General features: G+C 35.8%; 1 protein-coding gene across 4 annotated transcripts in view; it reads left to right on the top strand.

Moving 5' to 3' along the window:
• The window catches only part of GBE1 (1,4-alpha-glucan branching enzyme 1), a 187,227-nt gene extending 163,556 nt beyond the window's left edge, over positions 1 to 23,671 (top strand). For 3 of the 4 annotated variants that reach the window (XM_069785389.1, XM_069785386.1, XM_069785387.1), the window contains 3 exons: positions 11,120 to 11,237; positions 13,005 to 13,067; positions 21,664 to 23,671. In XM_069785389.1, coding sequence (XP_069641490.1) covers positions 11,120 to 11,237; positions 13,005 to 13,067; positions 21,664 to 21,720 — 238 coding nt within the window. In that variant the 3' untranslated portion in view covers positions 21,721 to 23,671. The remainder of the gene's footprint in view (positions 1 to 11,119; positions 11,238 to 13,004; positions 13,068 to 21,663) is intronic. The other variant, XM_069785388.1, reaches the window with a different exon arrangement.
• The last annotated feature ends 1,427 nt before the right edge of the window (positions 23,672 to 25,098 follow it).

Here is a 25,098-nt window from a genome sequence, read left to right as displayed (position 1 = left end):
TTAAACTGTTGTGCATAAAGAGGAGAAAATAACAAAGGAGTGAAAAGGAAAATGTGAGTTTAACAGGTTAAAACCTTTTGATTTGGTTTGTAGGCATCTTTACATTTTTTCTTTTCTCTTTGGCCTTTGAAATAGAAGTCTCATTTATGTTAATTAAGATCTCTTTATCTGGGAAGCTTGTTTATTATCTATATTAACAAGGTCACTATGTGCTCATCAAAGTCATCACATGGGATGAAGCGTTGGGAATCCTTTTCTGAAGGAGATGCATCAAATAAGACAACATACCCTGATGCCTACATCATAAAAATCTCACTTCTGTTTAGTGCCTGTTGCTAGCAAAGTCCTTGGACAATAAGCTGGCCATAAACACCTTGAATGTATGTAAACTTTTCATTTCTGTTCTGTCTAGGAGAAAGCTAAGCAGTACTGTATCTACCAATTACGTTCTCAGTATCTTTTCATTGATAATGAAGACAGAAGCTCTCCATTATCCCATTTCTCTGTGTAAAAGTTTGCTCCTAACCCAAGGAAAACCCTGGAATTGTGGAACTACCATCAAGTGTATTAAAGAACTGCTGAAATCTTAGTTATAACTGGTATGCGATGTGCTTACGTGCTCATCACCATAAAAGCGTATTTTCAGGAAACTTCATCTTAAACTAGACATACCTAATGCTTTGACATTAGAACGGGAAGATGCAGATAGTCACTGAAACACTTTTCTGAAACTAAGCTCAAAAGCAGAATCACATTACAGCAGTTCCTTAAGCATCCTCTACTTAGCTGAGTAGCGGTAATGAACTGTATGCGTGATCTTAAGTGACAGCACATTTGAGGTATTGCAGCATGTGGTAAAAGAGAGTAAGTAAACTTACCTCGCTTCTCACGGGGGAGGAGTCCATGTGAAATATTTGTGATTCTGTTTGTAGCAGGACACCCTAAAAATTGTCTATTCTATTCATATCTCCTCTGGTTGCAAGATCAAAAGGCAAAAGTTAGCATGTGGGTGACAGTGCTGTTTAGATTTGGATCTACTTATTTTCTGTAGTATTGGTAACTACGTAAGCTGTTAGCAGTAAACAGGGGCTAACTTACACTATTTCTGTAATATTTTTAAGACTGGTAACAGTGAGACAGTGCAGAAGAAAAGGATAGCATGGTTTTCAGAGCATGCAGGAGATTGAGGCTCTTTTTGGTACTTCAATTCAAGAAGGATTTGGCTTTATTTTTAGAAAGGTAAAGGTATCAAATATTTTACCAAGCACACAGGTCCATAGGAAGTCCACTTTATACTCCACCTAACCAGGAGAGATGCAAATTATGTGCATTCATTTCTTTTAGATATGCTAAGTCTTTCTTGGCTGAGACTTCTAAGTTACTAATCAAGAATACCTGACTTTAACAGTACTTTGCATCAGGCAAACAAAAAAAAATCATGAAGTTTTCTTACTGCAGCTCAGTCTTCTAGAGTAGTCAAACTTTTATAGTATAGAAACAATGAAGAACTGTTTATAGTATCAGTTCTTAAATGAAACATATCCCAAAGTTAACAACCACTATTGCCCTCCTATTCTTGCTTTCAGCATTCTTTCTTCTTCCCTGCCCAACATCCAGCAGGCTGAGTTTTAGTATCTATTTTCTTTAAATACTTTGGGGTGTTTTAATGTTGACTAGCTTTGTTTCTAACTCTTGTCCTGCAACTGGAGCCATGAATTTTATGTATAGTTTTGTAATGGAACCTTTTAACCTGAGATTTAAAAAAAAAAAAAAATTAATGTGTCCTATAACTAGGAAATATGGTCACATGTGACATTAAATCTTCAGAACAACCTCTCCACTTTAAAAGGAATTCTTTATGATCCCTTTGGAACTTAAAAGTGAAGCAGAAGTACTTAGAAACAAGACTTTGTTGTTACTCTTTTGGGGTTTTTTTTAAGAAATTGGTGGATTTTTAATTTGATATTCTGAGGCAGTTACTGGATAAGCCTGAAGAGCAAATTGCTATAGTATATTGATTAAATTCTTTTTAATAAAAGGTTTATCTGAATGATATTGGGAGTTGTAGGAGATGATGATCCTTTCACAACCTAGGTTTAAGTTTGTTTACTGGATTGAATTAGTCAAATTAGTGCATGTAACACTTGTCATTAGATTTGTCTTTATTAAGTGGATGGCTTTGGCATATCAGTATATCGTAGTAATATACTATTACTAGTATATATATATATAGCTTCTCAGATATGTTACCAGGTATGTTAAAAAATACAGACCTTCCTGCCACACTGGCCTACATTTTTGTAGGCACTCCTCTGTTCTGATGTCATTGAAAATGTCATTCTTTCAGCTCTTCTTTCTTTGTAGGCTGTTAGTGTAGCAAACCTTATTGTACTTTTGTAAGAGAAGTGGTAGTCAGTAGACAGTCCTTTTGGTCCCACTTGGTTTGGAAAGTCTTTTTCGGAACAGTCAGCCAGTCAATAGCTATGTAAAGAGTCACATCCAGCTTGGAGTCAGTTTTTCCTTCCCTTTTCTACTACAGTCTTCTCTCTTGTCTTATTTTACTTGACATTGGGTCGCTCCATTCTACATCGTGTTCTTCCAAGATGACCCACACCCTAGTGTGAGGTATTCAAGGACTGACACCTTGATTTTATATGTGAGCACGGAAGTCTGTAGATGTTGAGGAATACAAATTGCTACTAAGCTTATCTCTGTTTGTATCTTGACATTTCACGTTGTCATAGTGCTAAAGTGCAAGCAGGAAAAAAAGTCATGGGTAAAAATGGTTACTTTGTTACAAATATTGCCATTTTTACATAGCATAACATATCAAAGTATTGTAATGCTAGAGTGAATGAATACCAGCGTCATAGACTTATTGTTGGCATGAATTTAGGGTGCATGAAGACCTTTGAAGTCAGAGTTGTCTATAAGCAAATGGCTAGATGACACCTGAGGTATCACAAATATTGTCATCAAAATGCTACAAAAATATGCTTTTAAAAAAAAAAATTAATTCAGGCTCTCTGACATTTGCAACCTGCACCTAGGGCTTCTAATGAGCAAATAAGGTCACTTGAATGAGTCACTGGCATGCAATTGCTGAAGGCAAAGGCACTGCTTTGCAGGCTGCTTGGAAGTGTGGTTATGGAACAGTTCCTGCCTGTTAGAATTCAGGGGGTATCCAGCATGTGGAAACAAAGGACTTAATTTAGGTTTAGCCAAATGCCAAATTCTATCAAGGTAGTTGATATGTTAAGGTTAATAGGTGTGAATAAGAAATACAGCATACTAATGTGGGAATGCATCTTTGATCTGTGTAGGAAAAGGCACAGGTTTCCAGCACTATGAGTCTGTATAACTATTAGAGTGGCATATGCTATTGCCCAATTTCTATTTCATTATGTGAAGGAAAAAGGAAAACATTTCTATGCTCATGCTGGAATTTTACTTCATAAATTATGCTCTTTCAGAAGCCTTTTCATGAGAAAAAGGCAGCTTGAGCTAACAAATTATTTCTGCCTAATTTGCTTCAGTTTTGAGATAGATGAATAATCAACACAACATCTAGGTCAGCTGTCTCTAGTTCTCTGTAGATAAAATTTTAAATGTTAACAGGGAAACCATTCATAAGTTTCCATTTTTATTTTTTTTAAAACTGACTAGACCTTTCTGTGGGGTAGTGGTTGATTCCAAGGCCTGTCTGCAGTAAAAATCCAATATGGAAACTTTCTTTCCTATATTCAAAAGGAACGTGGCTGAAAGGAGGGAGAAAGAACAGGAAAGGGGCTTAAAGATTTCAGAAATAACTCCTTTCCCTTCCATAAGATCCCACGCTGATTTTTGTTAAACAATTTTTCTGCAGTGTTGGAAATCTCATTAAAATTAAGCTATATGTATATATTCCCCCCCGCTTTTTTTTAACAAGACTTGTTATCTTGGTACAAAAGTAAATCAGCATTTTATATTCATGATTACCAACCAATATGGATTTACATACCTCTAAATTTACATTTGACTTAACCAAGTATGGATGCTTTTTGCTTGAAGTAAAAAGGTACAGTACCCCACCTCCTCCCCAGTATTGTGCCATGAGTTGAGTGCTAAATGGCTTCAACTATATTCTAAATGTCCTGAACTGAAGTTTATCAGGCCAAGGTGTTTAATGAGAAAATTCATCCAAATACTCCAATATGCTTTTTCTCAATTCTGCCTAGCTTGAAAATCTGGTTTCCACTTTCTTTAGGCTTCTTTCTAGGATATGAGGTGAATGAAAAATTCATTAATTAGCCATATTGATCTGTGGCTATATTTCTTGTTCTGTGTGCATATTAATAATTCATAAATTATGCTTGTGCCCATAGCTTGTTTTTTACAAAATTGATTCTTTGAGAAATTGCTGGTCTTTGGTATCCTTTACCTTTCTTTTGATCAGTCTTGAGAATGATTGTCAGTGACACAGCTGTTGGTATGCCTGGCTTTCCTTTTTCTGGTTTTGTTTCTTGTCTTCACTTGTTGCCAGGATCTCTTCTTTTATACAGGTAGTATTTTGACAATGAAAATTGCTGCCAGGATAGCTTATCTGTTCTTGTTTTCTGTAGGGTGAATATATTCCTTTGGCCCTGGCTCATTACTGTTGCCTTTGACTTCTCAAACTAGCTAGTGCCTTTGTACATGAAAGTCATATGTCATCTTCATTTCTCATCCTGGTCACTTCTCCATCTGGGCACTTTTTCCAACAGCTTTTGTACATACTTTTGAAAAACAAGCAATGAAAGCGTTCTCTACCATGTATCTTTTGCTGTTGAGAAAATGTAGATAATGGTGCCAGTAAATCCGATCTAAAATCTGAATTGGAGTATCCAGTGGAGATGGGGATTATTGCAATCTTGGTACTACTTTACTAGCTACAAGTCTAACAGCAGAGGTCTTGCCTTTCCTAACAGAAGCTTGTTCACAGTGCTGACATCAACCAACTGTTAGAACAGGTTGCTTGGAGAGGTTATGCAGGCTCCATCTTTTGATGTTTTCAAGAGCTTGCTGGATAAAGCCCTGAGCAGTCTGGTCTGGCCCTGTAACTGACTTCCAGTCTGAGTCATTGTTGCTCCCATCTGTATGTTCCCATCCTATGACTTGTGATCCTTGTCTTTCCTCCTTCAGACTTATTTATGATGCTGTGCCCTGCCTTTCTGTGGGTAAACTCCTGTGGTAAGTGAAGGTCACCTTTCTTGCCTAAGTGAGCTCTCTTCTCTCATTAACTTGCAACTTTTTAGCAGTGGCTTTCCAAAATAGCAGCTTTTCACAGCTTTTTTGTGTTATTTCTATCAGAAAAGTTCCTGAAGATGAGCAAATGTTAAAAACCACACAAAAAAACCCTACCACAACACCCCCCAACCTCCCCCCTCGCCCTCCAAAAAAACCAAAAAAACCTCCACACTCACAAAAAACTGGCTCAGAACCATGAACCAAAGCATGGTAAGGGTTGATGAGGAGGAGAATTGCTCCAAAACTGTGCTCCCAAGCCCATCTTAAATATTAAGGTAGACTCGCCCTCTGATTCCCCTAGTCTCTCACATAGAACATGAGAATCCAGTGAACGTGTGGAGTAGAGGGAAGTTCAATATGCGCTTGCTTTCTGTCTGGCAGCTGTACCACTAAAGGTAAGCATCAGTTCCATGACTCTTGACTCTCCACTCCCAGTTCAATGTGTACATCTTACACATTGAGGTAAGTCGCTTATGGTCAACAAAATGGCACTTGACTTTTTCATACATGGTATCTTTTAATTCTGTGTGCAGTCAGTTTCAGTTTTGAAGAAGGAGGTGGTGAATTAACTCACTCTATAAACTACCCTGAACTGAATTAATTCGATTTTAATTTTTTCTTAGAATAACCCTGGCTTGCATCTTCAAGGTGAACAAACAGATACACACAGAGCCCTGCCTAGGAAATATAGTAAGTTCTCAAAGTGAAACCAGGGAAGGTTTCTCTTCTGTCTCCTGAGACAGATTCACCTAGAGAAAATTAGCATGATACCTTATACATCTGAATCTCTGGTTGTACGTAAATAAAGAGAAAAATGTGCCTAAGTAAAGACAAAATGTAATTTCAGATAATATATATTCTACGGGTGTATTTAAGGACACTTGCACTTCTGATGGTGATTGATAACTACGAAAGCTTCAATTAAAATATGAAACCTACATCTGTGAACTTCATGTTTTGCCTTGTGTCATTTCCAATTCTGAATTGCTGAAGTACTGAAAAAAACCAGAAGCTATTTTTGTGTTTAATTTTCTAAATCAAAGTAGTACAAAGAAATCTTGGTGCATTAATGATAGGTTCCTAATCCACACTTCATAAGGGTTGCTCCTTAGTAATTTGTAGTCTTCTACATTGTTGACTTAGAGTGACTTTTTTTAATGAGCAAAGTTGAAAAGACTTGTATATTCAGCTGTTAAATGCTGGTGTGAGTTATTCTACATTGCTTTGCCAGTTTATTCAACCTGACCTCTGAGAATCCATTTATTACAATATTGAAGATCATTCAGATGTAGGCTGCTTGTATTCTATTTGCTAAAACAAGACTAAGGAGAAATGCTGGTACAATACCTGAAAGCTGGCCTTTGATTTTCATCCAAGATGGGCAAAAATATTTTCCAAGAGTTTAAGGGTTGGATTTGTCAAAATACAACCAACACATTAAAGACTTTATTTAGAAGTTTTTATCTTATGCCATCACACTGTACATGTAGCTAATAAACTAACCATGCTAAGAAGCCATTTAACACTCAGCATCAGATGGAGTCACCCTTGGTTTGGCCGCTACAGTGGCCAGTACTTTAAAATTACAGTGACTTGTCGCTCCACATTTTATTTGCATGTTCTACTGTCACTACTGCTTCTTAATGTTTTTGCAAGAGGTAAAATCTGAAGACATGCTGCTTTCACCAGTGTATATATATTTTTAACTCTAGAAGAAGATATATAGAACATATAGGCAGACATGTTGATTTAGAAACTCTTTAGTTCATTTTAAATTTCGGATTTTTTTCTGCGTTTCAGGGTTTATTTTTTAATTCTTCCTTGAACAGTGCTTCAACTGTTTTAATTCAGTGTCTTGTTTCAATAATGATAGAAACTTTCAGCAGTTTGGTATTACACAGCACTTAATGATTGAGGAAAAAAAAATATTTTCTTTTCGTCTACTATTTTATAACTTGTATTTGAAAGAAGAAAGCCTTCCTGTAATATCTTTTTGTATGCTGTGTGTAACTATGACAGCATATATACTGTAGCTACTTCTGTAAAGGATTTCCCTTAGGAAATACTGAAAAAGGCTTTATGGGAAAGTAGTTTGGTTTATACAAAGAAACAAAACCCCAAAGCTTTCTCTGCACACCCTAAATAAAGTGTCCAGGGTTACCTTTAACCATTACTTTTGTCAGTAAATCTTTTGGTCCATGCAGATGTAATGAGAATGAGTAATTTTAATCTTGTCATATAACTATAATTTCCAGCTGGATTAGGCATGGGATCATGCCAGTGTTACTGTCATTGCCACTATAACTGGTTCAGGACAGCTGGCTGATCCCAAGGCTGCTTAAAGGATCAAAAGCATTCTCATGTCTTCTGTTGTCCATACACTTCTTCAGTTCTAGCTTAAATTCACTTTCTGAAAGTTTCAGACAGAAATTAAGTGTTTCGGCACAATTTTTGATCTTTTCTGGTCTGTACTTTTATCTTTGTCCCATCTGTATTGCCAGAACCTTTTGCTTTTAGCCAAGAAATGGTAGCAAGGGATAAAAATGAAACCTTTATTAGGTATTCCTTTGTATATTGAGAAGTGCAGCAAGACATGAAAGCTGATTTACATATGAGTTTAAAAGAAAATAAATATTTATGTACATACCCATGCTCTAGTTGCATGCCTGGAAAGCACCAGAGAACCAGAAGTATGGGTGATTAAACATTTCATTGTATAATAAAATCAAAACTGAACAATTCCTAATCCTGATTTTAAAACAGATTATGAAAGGATGAAGATGAAATCATCAGGCGCACTTACAGTCTCTGTATATGTCTGGTAACCCTTCCTATGTGTCCAGTCTTGCTCAGTTGTGTCCAGACTTTCTAACCTGATGAGTAACCTGTCATGTAGGTAATCTCTGTAATGGGGCTGTCATATATAATACAGAGGACCTGATGTACTTAATATTATTTGAACGTATTTGTTTTGTGATAGATGTTTATGTGAGTCAGTAAGACTTACATCATTTTACAACTGGTGAGTAGAAATTCCTATCTGCTCTTCTGCAAAGCTTTTAATTGTGCTGGACCATCACCCTGACAAATAGCACTTGGATTCTTTTATCAATAGTGAGGGTTGAGGAACAAAATACAAATTATTCTATTTTATGATTTGCATTTACTTAGTGGTGTTTTATGTGTCATTAAACATGCATAAGATTAAATTTAAAAAATGTGTTAAAATACATATTTCAAAACATCATAAAAGCATAGTAATTCAGTAATTAATGTGGTAGATAATGACAGCCTTTCCATTTCCAGCTCTATCTATACAAGAGTTCATTGCTTTTGCTACTCTTCTCCAATGTAGTGGTTAGGAAATTTAGTCAGAGCATCAAACTGAACAGAAATCAGGCTTTTTTTCAGTCGGAGTACAAGTAGTGTTTCCAGCACTCTGTTGCTGAAACAAGAGACCTCACTGCAAAAGAAAATAGTTCTATTATGTGCTTAATTAAAATGCACGACTGTTGTTTAATGTTTTTGTGAAAGTAGTCTTCAAAAACCTAGATACTCATGAAATTCTGAAATGTGAAAAGCAGCTTTTCTGTAACGTTTAAGTTGGAGGGCAAATGGGCATGTTTACCAAACTAGTTATTTTTCCCTGAGAAATATCTAATTTGAGAAGATCTTAAAATTCTTTTTGACACCATTTTTCGGGATCTGATTAACAGTATTTACACCAAATATGCTATGTCACGAGGTGTGGAGAGGCAGCGATGTTAACTTTGTATTGCTAGAGCATGCTTTTATAGCCTGGGGTTTTTTTACTTTTATAGCCTGGATTAAGGAAATGGGATAAATAGTTTTAAAATTAGCATAGCCATAACAATTGCATTTGCTGTAAACAGTTTTAAAGGAATCATTATAGATGTCAGGGCTTTCAGCAATATTGATAAATTATTAAATTTAATGTATAGTGTAGATCACAGAAGCAAAGAGTGAAGTACTTCACAGAGACATTCCCCTGCCATGTTAATAAAATATACAGTGGAGTAGTAGCAGCCATTGCTGATGCTGGGTTTGAAAGGACACTGGAGAGAGTAACTAGAAGTTATAGTTTGTATTTTTGTATGTTGTACATTACAACAAATGAATGGTAATTTGAATGTGTTCATAAAATAAAGCGGGGGGAGGTGTGTATGTAGGGCACATATAAGGCATTGAGGACTAAAGCTGGCAAAGTATAATTTTCCTAAATTTTTTTTTTTTTTTTTGAAGAGGTAACAAACAGGAAGATTTTGCCAGAGAATGTGGTGATCTGCTGTTTCTCCCTTTGGGCACCTGCCCTTTAGAAATCAAAAACTAATTTGGTAGTTCTGGACCTTTCTCTCATTTTGCTGCAAATACTTGTGGGGAAAGGATTAGTTAACATTAGTGGTTTGGTAGCTAATTGGCAGCTTTGCATTTTTTCCTCATGTGCGTCTATTTTTCTTCTTCTTTGCCTTCTGTCAGCAAAACCTGTGCATTCTTCTAAACTGAAATATCTCCGAGTAAATTTGCAGTTACTTTTAGTTTAGGCTACTTTTTGTGTGGTGTGATGTCATGCTTCCATCTTTCTTATTGCTAGAGATTTAAATCAGGAAGACTGGCAGTTGGGAAATTTCCTAAACTCATCTGATAGAGACTAGTGTAAAAAGACTTAAATAAAAACAATTCTGTTGATATCAAAATCCTTAGATTTTTGAGCAGGCCTATTTTTGAAAGGCTGAGCAAACACAGATGCCCAAGAGCAGTTTAAGAACCACTGACTTGAAAGAGTGTTGCTTCATTCTTTCCTAATCCTATTAAATACAAGCTCTAGCAAAATAAGATTTTTCCATGGCTTAAAATTAAGGAAGCAGATTGGGGATTATAGAGCACTGTTATTTCCCTCTCTGTATGTTTTGGGCAGTAGAGAGTGGAGATTGAGGCTTTCTGTTGTAACTTCAGGAGGGAAAATTATTTTTTAATTATGCCCAAACAAGAAATTCATAGGTAGTGAAAAAATCATAAAATTAAAACTTTTTAATTGTTGTTGTCCCAAATAAGAAGAAATTTACTTTTAAATATGTGTTAGCTCTTTATTTCCCCATTTATTTCCTTATATTTTCTGATTTTCTTCTTTCAATGTTATTTTATCTTTTACTTTTTGCTAAATCTGTTTGAATCCTTTTAAATATCTGTACAGGTATTCAACCTCATTACACTTTGTTAAATAACTCCCCATTTTTACAACTGCAGTCAGAATGTTTGTCTCTTAAAAGTTCTTCTATTACATATAAGCTTTCTTTTGTTCCTCTGTGCTATAATAATTCAAACTCTTTTCTGAAAAACTCTCAAAGGACTTGTGGGGTTTTCTTCTGTAAAGTTATATGCTTTTCTCATTAACACTTGAGCAGATTCTGACAGACTGTAAAATATCGCTAAGCACCGATTGATTTTGATTGTCACAATTATGTAACTTCTTAAATGTAATTCAAATCCAGTTTTTGTTTAGTGGTACATTTTTAGTCTAATTCATCACATAAAGTGCTATGCATATCTACTGTAATACTATAAACTATTCATGGAAGATTCCAGAAGAGACTGGAAGGTGCTTTCTTTACTAGGAGTCACTATACTAAGATGAGATTTTTCAAGACAAAATGTCATACAGCTACTATATGTTCTGTATATTTTTCCACTCTTTTCTTATATTTTCTTAATTATTATTTTTGCTTTATATTGAGTATATTAGCATGAATTCTGTTCCAGCAGTTCTAGGTTTTTTGCTTTGATTTATTTCCCATTTAACAGTAATTTGGCATGGTTCCTTAATAGTTATTTTTAAGTATCAAATCCTTCTGGATTCTGATGCTGCAGAATATGGAGGGCATCAAAGGCTGGACCACAGTACAGAGTACTTCTCTGAAGAATATCCTCACAATTATCGACCTAATTCACTTATGGTAAGTAAGATTTTTTTAAATTTTTTTTTCTTTCTCCTTTCATCCAAATAACTTTTTAAATTCTTTGGACAAATATGTCTATTCTATGAGTATTGGGGGGGGGGGGGGGGGGGCGCGGTTAGTCTTTGTATGAATACAGTAGAGATGACAATCTTATGATTTGATTATGACCTATAATGTTACCTGACTTCTCTCTTTTGATATTACATTTAAATTTTCATGCACCCTTGCAGTGTCTGGCACACAACGTTCTTTGCCAACATGCATGAAAACCTTCTAATGTGCTTTTGAATTGTCATTTTTAATGTCATCATTTGCTTTAGCTTCATGTCTGAGAAACTCCATCTTCATGCTTGCTTTTTGATTTAAAGCTCTGTAGAAACTGAATCTTGCGTAGCTTTCTTAAAATCATTTGCTTAACTCCACAAACACGAATTTGAGCAAATCATGCATTTGCCAACTGGCTTTCTCCTCCTCAGTTTACAGAAAAACTTTGCAAAGTGTAACAGATGTTCTCTGTTCACATAAAGAATTTCAAGAATTTCCAGTCCTAAAGTGGTATGAGTAATGGATAAAGACTTTCCCACAAATCACTTCAGATGAAGTGGGAGGCATATCCTCACATACAATTTCTGTTAGCTGAGATGGTGACTAATAAAAACTCTACATTTCTTAATTACTCTTGAAATCATAATTACTTACCATAATTAACAATTTAAATGTCATTTTTCCCATTCTTTATATATGTACATGTATACATATATACACATATTTCCCATTCTTTATGTATGTATTCACATATGCATATATGTTCACAAGCACAACAGAATAAGATTCAAAAAGGCCATGAATTAAGGCAGAGTTCACTGAAAAAGTTCTGAGAATGCTTATATTACAAAGTTTTCATATCTAAAACATATATATGGGTGAAGGAGTGTGTATGTGTGCATAGGTGTATTTATACACATGAACACCTGTAAATAAGTTACACTTGTAATCTTAACAGGCTACAAAAATGGAGTATCTGCACTGATTTCTGTGAGCCACTCCTCTTCCATGACAGAATGGAGACATCAATTTCCAGTGTCACATCTTAACATCTCTCATGAGATCTAAACTCCTGAGAATTATTGTCACTTTTAATCTCTCTCTCTCTCACTCATACTCATCCTATTTCATTGTAACCAGGGTATTGGCATTTCTCTCGTTTGCTTGTTTTAAAATAGTTTCATTACATGAAAGAATTCTTGTGCTTTCATCGTGCTTGGTGTAAAGGATCTTGGGAATGTTTTGGAGGGGGGGTTAAGTATCTATATGTGACAATGCCCTCGTAGTGTGGGTAAGTATCTATGCTCATTTGCACACAAAGAAACTAAGGCTCTAAGGTTTCATTGCTGAAGGTTAGGTAACAAATTAATGCTTCCAGAATTCTTGCTTCGTGTGTCCAATTCAGATACCTTGCTTTGGTGATTGGAGAGCATCTTAATTATCTACCACTAACTTAACTTTTGCAAGCCAATTAACCATAATTTGGAATGTATATTTCACATTTAGACTCTTAGATGGTGAGTGCAAGTCATTCAAGACAAAAAAATGTGACTAAATGGGAAGATGCAATTTGCTAGGAGCATGTGGAAGATAAGGCATGTGACAAGCAAAGCAGCAAATGCACTTTTGCAGCATAAGCTGCGGCATGGCAATGGCACTTCTGGGTCAGAAAGAAACCCAGTAGCATGGGTCACATTAACTTTCTTTTATGTCCTTCAGCAATCCAATTTACAGACCACCTTCAGCCAACACCCCAGAAGATGCCACAAGCACCACATAGAGGTAAAATGCTAGTAAAAGGACACCACCTAAAAGTAATTGGGGGAAAAAAAATCTAGAAAACCTGACTAAATTCAGTAAGATAGAACTCTTAAGAAAGAAAGAACAAAAGTTACAGTAAATACCTTTAGCTGCTATTTTATAATAAAAAAGTGATGTTTTATTTTTAATAGCAATAGCAATTTATGTCCCAGTTCTTGGGTAATCAGTCATCCTTAGGAGTTGCTTTAGTCTTAGTTGCAGTTTCTAAAATCCAAGTAGAAGTCTTCCCCTCAAATTTCTTTTCAAAAAACATACGATGCCACCCCAATAAATTCATAAATGTTCTTTTCCTGCTGTTTAACAATTATCTTATTCTCCTTAAATAATGTATGAGACTTAGTTTCTTGTTTCAAAAATTTTAGTTCCTCCTCCACGACAAACTTCAAAGAAATATTTTTTTAATGACAGATGCACCTCCCTTAAGGTGTGTAAGTAAACATTGTCAGCAAAACATGCCCAGGGGACTATGACAAAATGAAGTCACAGGCAATAATTCTGCTGCTCAAGTCAAGCTTAAATAGTGCGCAACGTGTTACAAAAATAGAAGATTAGATGTGACATGATGCGTTCTAGAAACATCACCTAATAAAAGAAATACTCAAAGTGACATTGCAAAATGAGAAGGGAGATATGAAATTCCTGGAGCAAAGAACCCTGCATGAAGAGGAAGCTTTGTAAGCACTGCTAGGCATTTCACTGTAAAATTTTGTTGATTAACAGGTGATGATTCAGGTTTGTTTAGTAATTCTGTAGAGGGACAGGTTTCAAAATCATCAGACACACCTTGAAAACTCCATAGAAAAATGCACAAAAAATGTCCTTTGTAATACGACTGATTTAAATAATTGTTATAATCTAATTTTTCCATTTCACTGCTTTCTCTGTTCTGGATTGTTAACAAATATATGAAAGGTACATAACTTTCCATGTAATCAAACTTTCTAATAACAAGCTGTTAACCACTTTGTCACTGTAAAAATAGATTCTTTTTACCACAGTTTTCTTTCTCTTTACGTCTCCACTGTGGTATTCTCCTAATAGTCTTTTTTGAGGTATGTTTTCTAAAAGTTGTCTGTTTTGTCACTGCTTCTATAAATTTTTAGTTTTGCTTATGTCTTATCATCTCTTTGCAAGTTGTAAATTAAGTGCTGCACACACATTTCAACTCCTGTCAGATCCTAGTGGCCCTTTATGTACAAAGTAATTTGTTGATACCTTACTTGGTTGTTGTAGTTGGATGTGAAACTTAGATTTGGAGCGGGGTGGGGGGAAGGTGGCAGGGAGAAAAAGAACCATTTTTAATAATACTCATCATTCAAAATGTCTTGTCAGTCTTTTCTAAGGCATCTGACTAGACTGAATTTTACTGTAAAATGGAACTAGATATCAATTTGTGTTCTAGTAACTTTAATATTTTTGAACCACACCAAAAGTTAGGATTTCTATGAAAACGGTGGGATTTATACTTTGATACTTCGTGCACCAACAGAACTGAGTAATAAGCAGGCTAAATGGAAATTGCAGAGTATGTTGTGTCATTGGCAAAGTAGTGTGCAGTTTTTTGAGAAATATAATTGTTTAATATATTTCAGATTTTATAGATTTACTTTTCCTGTAGTTCCTTCCCATTAGTTAAAAAATAAATAGATGTCAAAGTATTCCTTTCCCCCTGTCCCCAATACTGCTTTTTTTCTGATTCTCTACTTTTGGCATCCACTGATACCATCTTTTCACATTAAATGAAACTGAAATTATATCGTTTGTTTTAAGAATGTCCTTATTGCTGAGTTGGGTTTTTAACCTTGACCTTAATGTATACTATTCAATGTCAAAGTGCACCTTCCTGCTTCCTTGAGTCTATTGACAAATTAAAATACGCACATAGACTGAAGTGATCTAAAAGCTTTTAGTGACCTTAGCTTTGAAAACACTCATTTGAATAACTTTCATGATAAGCATTTACGTATTGAATTTTAAGGGACTGATGTAGTCTTTAACTGTTTTCTCTCCTGACATGCACAGATATACAGATTATATGAAAGAATGTTTGTAGTTAGAAAACTAACTGTTTTAACTAGGGGAATCAGTAAGACTTTAATACCAGCAAGGTCTTTTTTGATGTTTACCTCTTGGTGATTAAGACTTAGAAATTCATTTGCTCATATTCATTGATTGTTTGACTACTTAAAACCACAAGCACGTGTAATGATTCCAAAGTTATTCTGTTAGTCATTTTCTTTCATCCTGTCTTATTTTTTAGTCTACTTGTTTGTCAGGGGTGTTTGTTGTCTTTTTAAAGTACTCTTAACCTCTTTGAAGAAAGAGTGCAGAAGATAATAGAGGAGAAATTTTGACATACAGCCTGTGCAGTATGTGGACTTCTTTTGCATAAATGAAGCAAGATGGTCTGAGAAATTATTTTCTGCATATTCATGCTGTACAGCTGTAAATTGAAAAACAAACTCACAGGCAGAACTTCACATTATTTTAAGCATATCTTCTTTGTCATATGTAATACCTAGCAAAATGAAAACCAAAATGTATGAGGTTTTGTATAACAAATTATAGTCAGAAAGCAAAAGCTATCATGTATTTTATTCATTGATGGTTAATTATATTCTCAGAATAGTGTCAGTGTCTGACAATTAGTAGTGATACAGAGACATGAGATTGTCTAAAGCCCTCATTTTAATTAAAAGTTTGGGATAATGTTGGCACAGACTCCTGTGACATTGCCTTCTGCATCTGCCAGCTGCAATATGCACTATCAAATATTTTTCTGCAGTGTCTGATCTAGCTCTGAGTTCTAGTAATTCTCCCATCTGTTGCAAAATGACCTTGAAATTATTTTTAGGGCTTGGTGTTTTCCAACCCTGAAAGTGGGATGAAGAGTAGTTCGTTGCAGTTCCAGCCAATTTCAGATGTGCTTGCACCTGGTACTGAATCTAGTCTGACAGTTCTGAAAGTACCAGTTGTCATTTGCAGAACTTCTTGCTTGTGGGTTTTTAGATACATTTGGAGATTGCTGTGTATTGTAATCCTCTCCCAAAATATGTAAGGTGAGACTTCTGCTTATAGCTGCTGTTGTTCACAAGTGCTTCCTGTGTTTGGTATTCCTGTATTCTTAGCTTTTCTAATCTCTCATTTCTTGAAATTATCTGGATATTTGCAGAAAAAAAAATATAAGGAGTAAGCATTTGTATGGCTGAAAAGCATCCTATGTTTCTGGCAAGTAGTGGTAGTACCAATTGGGTTTTGCCTGTTTGTGTGAGAGCCTATGTGAATAGACTAAGATCTCGGTAGAACACCGTGTATGTTGGTGGAAAACAGGTTGATTGTAATAAATGGGGTTTTGTCTCTGTATTAGGGTGGCTATACTATTTTAGTGCCAGAAGCCTTGATCTGTGTGGGTTTTGCCTAGTTTCAGACAGTGTAACTGCCTCATAGTTTAAATGGACATGCAGTATAAAAAGGTCAGAGGTGATAACAAAAAACAATTTTGTATGTATTTGACTTATAAACAATGTTCCTATCCTCCATCATCCTCTCTGTTAGCATATCTGCCTGTGAAGTCAACTGGAATTATTCCGTTTCATTCCTGCTAAATACTCCATTGAGAATAAAAAGACTTTCAATGATAGTTTGATGGCTAAAACTTTGAACATTAACTTGGTCAAAAACTTATATTTACAGCTGAGTCATCCTAACTCTGCCCCAAACAGATCCAATGTTCTCCCTTCCCCATATTCCAGTCCCCCATCAGAAGAGGCCTCATGAGCCTTACTGTGTGTGCTCGCAGATGTCTTCCTGTTTTCCTAAAATAGTGGATTTTGTATGACACCTTAGAGGACCTGAGGTAATAAGTAAGCAATTGGTGTAGAAAGCAGAGGCCCAATACATTGAGATATCTAAAGCCCTGAGTAACCTGGTCTGACCTCATAGCTGACCTAGCAGGGCGTTTGGGCCTTCTGAGGCCCTTTGCAACATGGATGATCCTGGTGGGGAAGAAAGAGCTGGGGAAGGGTGTTTAAGATGAACATAGAAAGCTTGAAACAGAACGAGAGGTTCAGAGGATGATTTGATTGAATGATAGTCAAGACATTGGTTAGCTATGAATGTATTCTCTTTAGTATTCTCTACTTTGGGTTTTCACTTCTGTGAATGTTCATCAAGTGAGCCTTGTGAAATGGTGAAGGAGACATGAATGGGATAAAACTTGTGATCGGAAAGATGCAGGTTAGAAGAGCAGAGATCAGTAGAAGTGAAGCTGGTAATTGGAAATATATAATTCAGCAACAGTATATGAAAGGGAAATGGGAAGACAAGAATAAACTTCCGAGACCCTCCTTCTAGGGTACAGAAAAACATAAAACATTACATAGCTCTGATAATGTCTTTTACTGATGAATACCTAGGTTTCCTATGATGGTTTTAATGGACACACCTCTATACTTATACTTTACTATACTTATCTATCTATAGATAGATAGGTATCTTGGGCCATGTACTATATACATAAAAAACAGCTAGAGATAATGAAGAGCGGCAAGAAGGTGATTCTACAAGTATAATAATAGGAAAAGCAGCTTAATAAAAAATGCAAGTCCCTTGACAAAGGGAGGAGTCAAACCTGTGATGGGCATTATGGACAGTACAGGAGTATTCAATGCCTTTTTTTACCTTGGACTCCAAAGGCAAAGCCTGCTCTCAGACCCTTTTGTGTGCCAGTACAGTACTGAAAAGAAAGTAGCAGAGCAATAGGTTGGGGACATCTTAAAGACGCTATATATAAATGGGATACACCCAGAGGTTTGAAAAGATTTCAGTGATGTGATTGCAAGGCTGCGGACTATCATCTGTGAAAAATCATAGTGGTCAGGGGAAATTTCTGACAACTGAACAAAGGCCGTAGTAAAAGTGAAAAGGAAGGCTTGAGGGATCTGTAGGCCAGTCAGTCTCTCCTCTCAGTCCCTTGAGAAGTTAAGGACCACCTCCTCTTGGAATCCATATCCAAACAAGTGGGGTATATGAGATGGGTCAGTCAGAAAGCCAACCCAAATTTAGCAAAGGCAAAACATGCATGATCAATTTGATTGCTTTCTGTGATGAAATTACTCTAGCTGTGTGTGTGAGGTTGCTACAATCAATGCACTAAAACTTTCAGCTTTGTCTCCTGCAGCATTCTTGCCTAGAAGCTGAGGAAATACAGGCTGGATAAGCAGATTGATAGGTAGGTTAAAAACTGGCTGGGCTGCTGCAGTTTTAGTAATCAGAGGCTCAGTGTCCAGCTGCCAACTGGTATCAAGGAGAGTGTCCTAGGAATTGCTTCCAGGGCTGATACTGTTCGGAGTCTTCAGCAGGGACTGAAGTGATGATACAGAGCGTACCCTCAGCAGATTTGTAGATGACACTGAATTAGAGTGAATTGTTGATAAATTGAATGTTAGAGGTCCAATCCAGATGCATCTTGATAAATTTGAGGATTTAGCCAACAGAAACTTCATCAAAATTAATGAAGAAAAATTCTGCAGAGGAATCCCATGCATCAGTAAAGATTAGAAACCCAACTTGCTGAGTAGCAGCCCAACTGAAAAGGACCAGGGTTATGCTAGATATCAAGTTGAATGGAATGGAGTTTGTCACAGACACATATCCTAATGTGTCAAAACAGATATCTTCATTAATGCATTTTAGTGTGTTGGAATTATCTTTAAAATTCTTTATTATAATTTGGACCTAAATAACTTAAAGATAGAAAAAGGAGAGGAAAAAAAAATCCATGGTAGTTTACCCAGGAAATGCAAAAAGAACTGCGGTTCCCATTTTTCTCAGTATTTAAGGAAGACAGAACTGAGTAATACAATAGAAGCATGGTTGTTTCAGTGTCTGGGAATGTGAGCCTTTTATTGTATGCTATTGCACATTTATTTGTATAATATTAAGTACTGTATGTATGTGTTCTGATATGAATCAGAACAATGGATTAAAATACTGTATGCAAGCAGAGTTCTTAATCTAAATCAGATATAGACATCAATTAAAATATGCCTAATGTTACTAACTAATTAGCTTTTAGCTAAGGTTTATCTATATTTGTATATATTTGAAAATGTCTGGACTCAAACATAAAGTAAGATGCTTGCATTTCAACTTTTCCTGTCAGTAATGGATTCCTGACTTTTTTTAATCATGCCACTTGGTGGCAAATTGTAGCATATAGCTTGCTGCACAGTCTACTCAGTGCACCTCAGTACACACAGGGAGATGTTACTACAAGAGCAGTAGTTCAGGTGAGAGGTGCTGAAGGAAAAGGAATAATACCTGAGTGGAAAGGCTGAGGAAGTTCTGGGATGCAAGGCATCAGAAGAGGAAGGAGCAGAGGTGAGAAATCTGGGCTGAGAAGGCTAAAAACCCTGCTGGGATCCTTGGCAGATAATCTTTCAGATTTCACTTTATCTCAGGAAAGACAAGCAATTGGTCACCTTCCCCACCCCTTTACCCCCCCTAAATGTTCTGTGTTCTGTCTATTTAAACAAATAATAAAGCCAGAGCATATACACTGTAGTATTTCTGGAAACACTGTTGGGCTGAGGGGGAGGAATAATCCTGATACATTGGTAATAATAATTATCTAGTACTTGTGTAGTGTTTTTCCTTTAAAAAAATTTGTATAGCAGTGGAATGAATAATTAATAATCATATTTAATAATTATTAATATAGAATCAATAATTAATATTTATTCATTGTTCATGCCCTAATTGTTTTGTTGCTTCTTGCAGTTTTATTTAAGCCTTAGAGGTGGTTACACTGACCAATGAAATAAGTTGATAAGATTAGGAGATAATGCCATATGTGGCTCTTCTATGATTTAGCAAGAAGCCCACCAAGACAAAAAACACTGAAACGCATGTTTAATTTGCCCAGGTAAGGAAAAAACATGTGTCTAAAGTAATAAGCTGGCAGTTGCATCTCTTCATGGCAGACAGAAAACATATCTCTTATCAGTATAAATACAATCATTTGCACAAGTTCTGAAATTGTGCTTAAAACCAGTTTTAAAATTCTGGTTGGCAATTGAGTGGTAGGAGTGGGATGCTTCCATGCTGCTCGCAGCTTCTCAGCTGATGTAAATTGACTTTAAAGGAACTGGGCTAATTTACTCCTCCTAGAATCTGACATATTATTGGCCAGAATATAATTGAGAATTGCTGTGTCGTGTTAATGTTAATTTTTGTTCACTTAACTGAAGTAACTTTTTACACATTCTTTCTTAGAAAAATTATTTCTATTTGTTCATTCTCCCTTCTCACTTCATCATACAAACCCAGAGCACTGAATTTCTCAATACATACTTTTAAAATCTCTCCTTTATCTATATGTTCTGAGCTAGCTGACTTCATTAAGTATTTCCTCTCCTGCACAGATTTATAGAAGTTATTTATCACTGAAACCTTAGAAGAAATCATTATATTTGATGCCTTTCAAGAAGCATTGGACATAGCTCTGTCTGGTTCAATGAAGATCAGCTGTTCTTTTCCTTTTTCTCCTTTTCCTAAAGGTTTTTGCTTTATTCCATTTTGAAAACTATGAAAGCCTTTTATGCCATTGGGCTCTAGTTAGCAGATAACAGTTGAAATTGCAGAATTAGACATTCCACAGTGAGGAAGGATAGTCTAAAGGAGGATGTTGTCAGAATGAAGCCAATAATCTTCAATCTTGTGTTACCTTTTATAATTGCATTTTTATTGACTTATTCAGCAAACGCATTCATACACTTGACAATTGATGGAGTACCATATATCAAGGTAATTGGTAGGTAGTACATATCGGTCTTGTTTTCAGATAGTGACTCTGCTCTGCTTGGAAGGAATGTCATGTAATATATATTGCCACGGGTTCTTTTGTGATCTATAAGGAATCTTTTGATTATATATGTTTGGGGGCTTTTTTTATGGTAATTGGGGGGGAAAAGGTAAGAAAATGCAATAATTTAATGGTTAATTTTGAATCTGTCTAGTTTTGAGAGTGAGTTTTATTGCTTAGACACTGAAACTCTATAGATACCAAGAGTGAGAAGAATACATTGCTGTGTCATGTTGCTGGTATTTACCTGTATGAAATGACATCATAGACCTTGGGGCAACTTTAATTCACAGCAGAAGAGTGTTGCGAAACTGTTGTTTATCATTGTATGGTCGGTCTATTGACCTACCTGTTCAGGCTTTTGAAACTGGTCATTGTAAGTCATATGAGGCCCTCTACTGGTAGCCACTTTAAAATATATTAAGGTAAGATTTTTTTTAAAAAAGAGAAAAGAGAAGAGATGGCAATGAAGCTGTCAAACTTTTAGGTTATCGTGTAATTCAAGTGCTGGGGACTAAGCAGTCGATAATCACTCTTTAAATGTGGTTAATACGACCCACAACATTGCACAAATGACAAATTTTTAACAGTTAAAATATTTCATGTGTGTTTTTCACATACTGTTATTTAGAAATTGTGTCCTGTGAGATTGATGTTTTTTCAGCTATTCTTGTTCTGTCATATTTTTACTAGGTGTACATTCCAAGCAGAGTGGCTATTGTGCTTCAGAATATGGATATCCCAAAATGAAGTTCTCTGTAACTATCACTGAAGAAGCAAGTCACAGAAGAAGTGATGATACACTGTACTAGTACTAAGTATAACAAAACTTGCTCTAAGGAAGCTTTCTGAAACTAAGTATAGTAATATTAGGTGTTTAAAATGTAAGATTAATATTCACATATAATTTCAGAGCTCTTGACTTGCTAGAACCTCTTTTGAGGAAACTTTACAAAAGAGGCAGAAAGGAAAACGTTGGGTTTGTAGTTCTAGTAGTACAAAATCACACTTAAGATATTGCAAAGCAGCAGGTATTCTCAATTAAATTGTTGTTTACAGAATTTTATCAGGAATAACAAGAGTGATCCTGCTCTGAAGTTTGTAATTTCTTGTAATTCTCATTTTGCTAGTGAATTCAAATGTTCATTATATATTAATGCTTCTTACTAAAAGTAAGTAGTTTGCTTAAATAAAACAGAAGTTTTTGGCTAAAAGGCAGCCTTAATGGTTTGTGGGACCTAATTTGAGGCTCCTCTTCTTCAATGAAGTCCAGCATGGAATTAGAAATGTTTATCCAAATGGATGAGAAGGTCCTCTGAGAGTATCATACTTTGCCATTTTTTATTAAATTAAAATTGCACAAAAATGCTGAACAGCAAAATGAGCAGGCCGATTGACTGGTGACCTGCTGATGGTTTTGTGCGTTTTGCTTATTTTCTCCCAATCAAATCACTTAGTCTGTGCATCTCACTTGCTACAGCTGAAAAAAATGACGCAACTATTTTATTTAGATGACTAAAACGTTCAGTGAGAAGAGTGTTTTGTTCTTACTGCAATGCTACCACAGTGGAAGATGTACTTAAAATGTAATTCTTCCCATTGCATTTATTTCACTAATGTCAGGACCTTGCAATACTGATTTCACTATTTCAGAAGCTGCCTTTCAGCTTGGAACATGATGATGTTCTTGCACTTTTATAACTTTTGAAACATTGCTTCTCATGAAGAAGCAGTCTCAAAATACAGTGATCAAACTAAGGTGTTTTTTCGATAAAATCAAGGTAGTTAATTATTGGAGTGCTGCTAAGATTATTCAAATGAGTTCTTTCATGAGCTACAACTTTTTTGTAAAGAGTAAGATTTTGTATATTTGAAAATGTATTGCAGAGCATTCTGGAAAATTAATACCAAATTAATGAGACATGCTTTATTTTGTTCCATTTATTTAAAAACATATTTAAATTGGTTCTGAAATGAATGTCTTTTGTACAAATCTGAGTTTTCTAACTTTTAAAGTAGCCAAAGAGGAAGATGTCCGTGACCATTTCCAAGTCATAATTTTACCCAGTTTACTACGTGAGCCATTGTGTAAATTACTAAATAGATGTGCCAACACTGAAAATCTATTCACAGTTCTTGGAATGCTTACTTGTGGCTTACTTCTTAAGCAAAATGAGGGATGGAATAATGCAGCATGATAGAAAATGGTCTTTTGCAGAGTTCACACTGAACAGACTTTATGAACTTCCCCAGTCTGCTATGTTCTGTGTGACAGAGAATTTTATATTGCAGTTGAGTACCATAATACTGTTTAGGATCATGCTTCATTTTCCTCTACACCAGTTTGATCATTGTTTGCTAGTGGGCTAATAAAAGCATTCCCATTACACTAAGACTTTAAAGAAAATACACTGAACTGTTTTAGCAACTGGAACTGATTATCTTTTTTTTTTCCAGATTGTTTTCCTTGTAGTGAAATAACGAGCAACTTCTAATACATGTTATATTTACATTGTATTGATCTAATATGTTTTATAGGGTGGTTTGTTTTTTTTACTGGCACCAGTTCCAGGTTTCAAAATGTAATGCAAGGCAATTGTCTGTGTCAAACCTTTTTTCAAGAGAAGGAATAAATGTATGATGTGAAGTATAAACTGTGTAAAATTACAAGCAAAATAAACTCTGAGGAGGATAAAACAAATGCATATATGGTTTCATTGCTTGGTACGGTAGTCTTATCACTGGAGGAAGGTATTAGATTTTGCTCCATCTTGAAATCAGGAACTTGTCTCAGTCAGAAACAGTCTAATGAGATTGGTAGAATATTTGTCCTGTGCAAATTTTTTCTTTTATGTAGTGAAAGATTAATAGAAGCAGACTACAAGATTTGCAAGACGAACATGTAACTATAGGAAGCATAATAATAAGGGCTTTTTTGGAGTCCACCTCCACATTCTAACGGTGGGTATGCTCCTGCCTGTCTTGCAAGGCTGGAAAATTTTCCCTTGCAATACCCATGGAAAGACAATTTCTTCCTCCTGCTCTTTGTATTCTGATGGATTTTGAAGAGGAATTCAGCTACTGCTGTTTCGCTTTCTGTCTAGCATCACACTCAGATTGCAAGACTGAACCAAGGTCCCTCCTTACCATTATGCACTGAGGCTTGTAGCTGCCTGTCACCGCAACTGGTTGAAGCCTCAGACACGTTCTGAGAAGCACATGAGCTCCAGAGCTTTTTTGCTTGGATGCACCTCAAATCAGCACTCTTCAGTCAAATACGATAGTTTAGCTCTGTCACAGAAGTAAATTAAATGGTCCATGGTGATGTATCCCTGGGCACAAAGCTCTCCACAGAGATTTAGACATCATGGAAGAACTCTCTTTAAAGATAATCTCTCTTAGTGTAAGTGACTGATAAGGATTTATATTTCTACACTTAGAAATATATACTTCCCTGTCACCTGAAAGAGTACTGGTAATTCTTGGTAGCTCTAGCCCCAGAAATTGTTATTCTATGGTCTCTCTAACAGTCGATGAGAACTCAAGTTCATCCTCACCTGCCAGTTTATCTAAAGATTCAGGCTGACCTTCCCTCCATCTTGCATCGTGTGTGCTGAATGGTTCTTTCTACTGAATAATTCTTCTCCAGATCAGGCTATTCTTACAGTAACAGTCATCCACTAGACTGGCGTATTCTATGGGCAGTAAGTTTTGATTTCCTTGCTCTTTTCTTCTCCTCCCACAATTCAAGCCTTACTGTCCTGAGATTTATTTTGAAGAATGGAGTGGTTATTTCAGCTTGGTTGAGTACTTCTGGAAAACAGATTTTAATGGAAAAACTGTTTGACCTTTCTGTTTGTTTTATTCTCCTATGAAATTTGTCTTGCTCACTATATTCAGTTTAGTAAAGAGTTTGTTAACCATGTGCTCTGAAAGACAGTAATGTGGTGTAGCTAATCCTCTGACAAAGGGAGACCGGCTGTATGAACAGTAAGATACCAGACTAGGTAAGCAATTGTATGGTACTCGGACGTAATGCAAGGTGATATTTTTCTGTATTAATCTGTCAGTCTTTAGTTCTGCTTTCAAATGATGTTTTAAGCAGCTTGAAGAAGTTTTACTTTCCGC

Source organism: Haliaeetus albicilla, chromosome 6 (genome assembly GCF_947461875.1).
Source record: "Haliaeetus albicilla chromosome 6, bHalAlb1.1, whole genome shotgun sequence".
Classification (NCBI taxonomy): domain Eukaryota; kingdom Metazoa; phylum Chordata; class Aves; order Accipitriformes; family Accipitridae; genus Haliaeetus; species Haliaeetus albicilla.
Note: the sequence above shows the minus strand (reverse complement) of the source record. Positions and strands in the feature narration are given on the sequence as shown.